General features: G+C 30.8%; 1 protein-coding gene across 1 annotated transcript; it reads right to left on the bottom strand.

Annotated features, from left to right (window-relative positions):
• Positions 1-2,258: 2,258 nt before the first annotated feature.
• On the bottom strand, positions 2,259-2,603 carry LOC126691237 (cyclin-dependent protein kinase inhibitor SMR9-like). Its single transcript, XM_050386298.1, has one exon. It carries the CDS (start codon positions 2,601-2,603, stop codon positions 2,259-2,261), a length of 345 nt encoding a protein of 114 aa, XP_050242255.1.
• Positions 2,604-6,719: the final 4,116 nt, after the last annotated feature.

Here is a 6,719-nt window from a genome sequence, read left to right as displayed (position 1 = left end):
TCTATAAATGTTTGATGTGCACATTGTATGGAAACATTGACTATTTGTTATATGAAAAACTTGTGGGACAACTTAAACTTATTTAAACTTGTATGTGTGGATAAATTTTTGTATTTTTTAGTATTATGACTGGATTATTTGTTGTGAACATCTTGAATTTATTTTGAATCCTATGACAAGTCGTGATTAAAAGTTCAGTGTTGTTTTTAGTCCTTAGTAAGGGATAATCATACTGTAATTAGTCCTTAGCAAGGGATGGTCCCAAAAAAGGGGATAATGCACATTTGGTAGCTCCTTAGCAAGAGACTATACCATTAAGGATCTGAAAAGGGAACTCTTTAGCAAGGGAATGCACCTTTAGGTTCCAAAGGAACCACCCTTAAGAGAGGAGATGAAAAGGGAGTTTCAGTCCTAAAAAGGGGAGAACACAACCCTATCAACGAGGCATAAACGTTGACTACAAGAAAAGCCTGGGAAATTGTTTCTATAATAGTGTTGGTAAATCATAATGGATCACAATACAATGATATTTTTATATGAAATATTTGATGTTAAAATATTGATGAGTTACAAGTTATAACTTTGCCATATGGATTATTTATTTAAAAAAGTTTGTTCCCACACACCAATGTTAGTGAATTCCACTTATTGAGTTACCTCACCCCCCCCCCCCCCTTTTATTCCCCCTTACAGATACATTAGAAGGATCATTGGAGTAGAGATTCTGGAAAGACAACAATTACAAATTATATTGTGGGACTAAGGATTTTATTATTATTTTTATAGTATTAAATATTGTACTAGATAATTATTTTGAAGAAGTTTTATCCTTGGTGGAATTAGAACTCTGACAATTATGATGAAATTTTAGGTTACTAGTTGTATTTATTTAATATTTTTATGGATTATTTAGATTGAATAAACTATTATTATTTATTATTTTAGGGCGTTACACGACTGGAGTTATATACGAAGTTTGGCCAAATCCGACTAGATCAAGCTAGATTTGGCGAGATCTTGACTAGATCTAGTGGGATTTAGCCAAATCATAGCGAATTTCAACGAAAATTTGCATATTCTGGCAAAGTTTTGCAGTTTCCAACAACGATTTCTAGTTTTTAGCAACAATTTCCAGTTTTAGATGACAATTTCCAATTTCCGACAAACTTTAGAACCAATCGAACCAACTTGAGCTCCACTTGAACCCAAAATCGATTCGACCGATTGACCCTGGCAGTCAGTTTCGGGTCCCTCCACCCTCCACTTGACGCTAGCGGGTCGAGTCTAGGCTGGGTCCAAAACCGACCTGGCCCAACCCGTGGACAGCCCTAGTGAGGCCATTTGAAAGATATATTGAATGGCAATGTTGATAATCTACTATGTTGTAGTTAATAAGTCTATAATTTACCAATAGGATTATTGTGATGGTTGTAAATTGAACCCATAATTCAAGTGGGCTTGATGGTTTAAATAACACTACGGACTACAATTCTCTCTATTTGAAATATTAAGATTTTACTTTTTTTTTTTTAATTTAATGATATATAAACTATTTTGTTAGTTAAAATTTTAAATGACTAGGAGTACAAGTACATAACAACGCATGAAAAATCAAAGGAATTAATATTTATTTTGTATCTAAATTTAGAATCACTACTCACTCACTATCCGTGAGTAAGGTGGGTGGAAAGGTGCAAAAGAAGAAGAATATTCAATCAATAGCTCACATTCAAAAGCAGCTTTTCTTCTACTATTTCTTTTTTGAATGAACAAGATATCTCTTCTACTATTATTTTTTAAGGTCGACCCATAACAAAGTTTACAATTACCACAGAGAAACAATATGCCAAGAGAAAGGAAGAAAACTTACGAAAACAACTTCTAATGAAGCTAAGAATTCATTCTCACAATTCTTAAGATGCTGAGTTTACATTTTACATATATCTCTAAACTCCAAGGTCACAGCTGCTAATATAACAGGTTAGAAAGAATGTAGAAAACACACAAATGCGTTCGCAATTGAAGTGACCCTTAAAGAAAACCTTAATCGAAGCACAGCATATATTTAAGCATAGCCTACACATTTGAAAAACTAGTAGTACAATTGGAAAAGAAAGAGCTAAAGCTCCATTTGCCATTAATCATTCAAAAGATGATCTTCTGATCACACTGCACTTTACGCTGATCAGTAAGGTTGCAAGTAGAGTATTAATAGAAGTCACCTCGTAATCAAATTTTTCATAGAGATAGCTATCAACTCACAAGGGGATGTTCTGAAATGCCAAGAAGAAGAAAAGCTCTATCTCCGGAGGAGCAAAAAAGGGTATAGGAGATCTAATATTACTATCTGATACGAAGCTTGAAGTTACCCTTCTCTTCTTTGGAGCAGGTGGACATGATAACATCTCAGGTATTCTGAATCTTTGAGCCTTTGGAGTGGAACAAACAGTCACCGAAATGTCTTCACCATTGTTATAATCCCGGCCATTATTAATATTCCATGACTCATTGGAGTTTGAAGCATTGCAACCACAATGCAATTCCATTCGTGGTTCCTCTTTGCGTTTGTAGCGAGTTCTTGAAGCAGATGGTACTGGTGCCATTGGAACAGCTTGATCAGACTCACTCTTTAGATTTATCCGAAGAAAAGTTGACAAAGTATAACTGCTATTCTAAACTTTGAAATAAAAAATGACCCTTTTTTGGCTTCTACTAAAACTCAGCTAGTGTTAGTATAGACACCACCAAGTCACTAAAACTTCAAAGCTGACGGAGTCGGTAACAAAAACCTTCCAAACAAAACAACCATTCAACTATATCAGGTCTTTCGTGGAAATCTATTTGAGGGATTCAAAAGAGTCTGCCTTGTATCATGTAAATCCAAATTTTCAATCAATACATGAATACTGAATAACTACTACCACTAGAAGATAAATTTTAATTAAAAACCCCTACCAAATCCTGATAAGATTGAAAGCCTTTTTGCTTTTGGATAGAGAAATAACCGAGTAACCCCACCTTTACTTCACTTTTTCTTGAAAGCACCGTCAAGCTCCAGCTTATATATGAAAGGACTTTAAACAAGGAACAGTAGCTTGGCATTCCATCTGTGAGCATTCACACCCCAAATGTCAAATGCCAAATGTAAGCATTTTTTAGCATTTAAGCGCAAAATCTCCACTCCATCATAAATGTAAGCATTATTTTATTGTGTAAAAATATTATTTTAATGAGTAGAATAGGAAAATAAAAGTTAGGATGATGAATGTATGATAAAATGATATTATGTAATTAATAAAATATCTTTTTGGGATGATAAAATGGGATGGAATAACATTTCCTTATGCAAATGCTCTAAGCTAGCATCTTTAGCAAAGCCACCAAATTATGCCTTTTTGATACCACCTAAATATCCTGTTGCATAAAAATGAAAGTACCAATTGACAATCACAATTACGTGGAATCTATTAAAAGCAAAGTTTCTTGCAACATGTAATTATTGGCTGTGGGCAGAAGCTTTTTTTCAAATTTGATATGAATTGATTGAACATTTCAGAGCCCACTGGGAGCCCATGTGGTCTCTTTAGCTGACCAAGTCATATAATACTCAATTGCAACCTCCTCTCTCTCTCTCTCTGGGGTTAAAGTTTGCCAATCTATTTTTCTTGGAGAAGAACTTTACGGTTTAAGAGGCACTGCGATAATCATGAAAGAGTATTATAATTATTTAAGAAGCTTATTTTGTATGAAAGAATCATTCAAGTACGTTCAAATGTTAAAAAACTTTTTACCCTCTCCTTATGTGTGTGTGTTAATACTTAGTATTCTAAAAAAAAAAAAAAAAAGTACGTTCAAATGACTTCAAGACTTCGATGAAATTATATGGTTTTCCTTTACATGATCATTAATTAGGTCCCATAGAACACGGGTAATTAGCTATATATGATGAGCTTTAATAGTATGTAAAAAACACTGAGGGAATTTGATTTTTCAAGGATACCAAAATGTGCTACGATAACTTAAAATATCATTGGGATTAAAAGTGAGGAAAAAAAAAGTATGAAACCAGAAACACACAATTTGATGTGGTTTAGTCCAAGTGCCCAAGTCCAAGATAGAAAGCCCTTTAACACCTATATCATTGCTACTTAAATTATATATTATAATAAACCTTACATAGGATATAAAATATTGGTCTAAATAAAGGACCAACTATGAACTAACTCATCTATTCTATATATATTTAAAAACTGAAGCGTAGCATTTATTGTTACTGCATAGTTGAACCATATTAGCATCTATGTCATTATTATTTTTCTTTTCAATTTTTCTATAATTTTTTTTTACGTTTACTTTTTTTTTTTTTTTTTAATTATTACACTTTCTCCAACCTTTTACATTCCTTCACATTTTCATCTCCCCATTACTCTCAACCTTAATATCCCTAGTTATCTTTTCCTTCATCTTCCTTTATTTTGTCTCTTCATCTTTCCCTCCCTTACATTTTCATCTTCCTACTACTCTCAATCTTAATATTACTATTCATCTTTCCTTTCATCTTCCTTTATTTTGTCTCTTCATATTCACATCATCTTACTATAATTTATATCTATATCTATATATTATATATTTAAAAGTTGAAGCGTAACATTTATTGTTGCTGCACTTTAGTTGAGCCACATTAGTATCCACGTCATTTCCCTTTTTCTTTGCAATTTTCCTATAATTTTTTAACTTTTTTTTTTTAATTTTAATAATTACACTTTCTCCAACCTTTCTCCTTCCCTTACCTATTCATCTTCCCATTACCCTCAACCTTAATATCACTATTCATCTTTTCATTCATCTTCCTTTATTTTGTCTCTTCATCTTTCCCCCCCTTACCTTTTCATCTTCTCTTTACCCTCAACATTAATATCGCTATTCATATTTCCCTTCATCTTCCTTTATTTTGTCTCTTCATTATTTACATCATCTTACTATAAATTTTTCATTCTCTATTCTGTTCTTTGTATAGTCTTTCCTCACAAAAAGGTTATCTCTCTCTCTCTCTCTCTCTCTCTCTCTCAATATTTTTTGAAGTATTTTTTTTCTTGAATCTCTACTTTAAGTTGATAAATTTTTGTGTTGATTATAATTCTACTTTGGGTTGATGTGATTTAGTTTTGTGTTTTAAGTTTTTTGTTCTCTTTGATTGTTAAATGTTATCCTATTGCGTTATAAAAAAGTAAAGATAATATATATGAATACAATATATATTATTCTATTACATAACATGATTTAGGTAATTTAGTATTTTTTTTATTATTTTACATTTTTTTCTTTTTATCTTATTTTATTCAATATTTAAACTTAGTCACATCCTCCTTATAATTAAATTATTTATGTTTTCTTTTAAAAAAAATTAAACATATAATATTTTATTTAAATTCAAATAAATAAAATTGTACTCATTTTTTTAACATTTACACTTTCTCCATCCTTTCTCATTCCCTTTACATTTTCATCTCCCCACAACCCTTTATCTTAATATCACCCTTCATCTTTCTCTTTATCTTCCTTATTATTGTACTCATTTTGTTTTTTCTTATTATCATCTTTTTAGTATAAATTTGACATTCTATCTTCCATTACGTGCATAATTTTTCCTCACAAAAAGTTTTATTTCTCTCTATTTCTCTCTCAATTTTTTGGTCGATTTTTTTTTTTTTTGGCATCCCTTTAGGTTGATAAATTTTTGTGCTTTTTAGAACTCTGCTTTAGGTTGATGTGATTTAATTGTGTTTTAAGTTTTTTTTTTTTTTTGGTTCACTTTGATTGTTAAATTTTATCATATTGCATTATAAAGAATTAAAGACAATATGTAAGAATGTAATATAATTATATTACATAGCATGATTTGGATAATTTGGTATTTATTTAAAGATAATTAATTTGGTGTTTATTGTTATATTTTTATTTTTACTTTTTTTTCCTTCTCATATTATTTTATTCAACATATTGCATTATAAAAAATGATAAAACTAATTAGCCACTATCATTATGGAGTAGTAGTATATGATTTTACGTGTATATATATACATACACACACATCTATGGTTTTACATATATAAAGAAATGTAATATATAGAGTTTATATATGTAAAGATTCACATTAAATAAATAAATAAATTATATATATATATATATATAAGGTTTAAGAAAAAGTATATGTAGGGTTATTATTAACTTAAAAGATAATGAAAAACCAACTGCTAATAAATAATAACTAAAATAATAATATTATCATGCGGGTCTGCAACTAGTAATTATTATACTTGAACTACATGTAATCTTAAGATTACCTTACTTGCACTACAAGTAAGATTAGATATAAGAAGATGGATTGAAGTTCTATTACATAGACTTTATTAAGATTGGGTCTTGATACTCTAACATCACTCTCAAATTAAAGGTGGAAATTTGAAGGCATTTTGAGTTTGGAATGCGAAGGGAAGTGTGACAATGTAGGACCATACTAAATGTAGAATGTATTGAGCTAATGTAAAGAAGTTTGTCTGAGATAGTTGTTGACAACATTGAATGAAAATGTTTGGGGACAACCGGATAAACCAAGGTAGGAAGAATATTATTGTGGGTGGAGGATGGATTTATTGGTGATCAAGGATGGATGCACCGGTGGTATAGGGGACATCAATTGAGAAACAGTGGTTTGAGGC

This window comes from Quercus robur, chromosome 7, assembly GCF_932294415.1.
Source record: "Quercus robur chromosome 7, dhQueRobu3.1, whole genome shotgun sequence".
NCBI classification, from domain to species: Eukaryota; Viridiplantae; Streptophyta; class Magnoliopsida; order Fagales; family Fagaceae; genus Quercus; species Quercus robur.
Note: the sequence above shows the minus strand (reverse complement) of the source record. Positions and strands in the feature narration are given on the sequence as shown.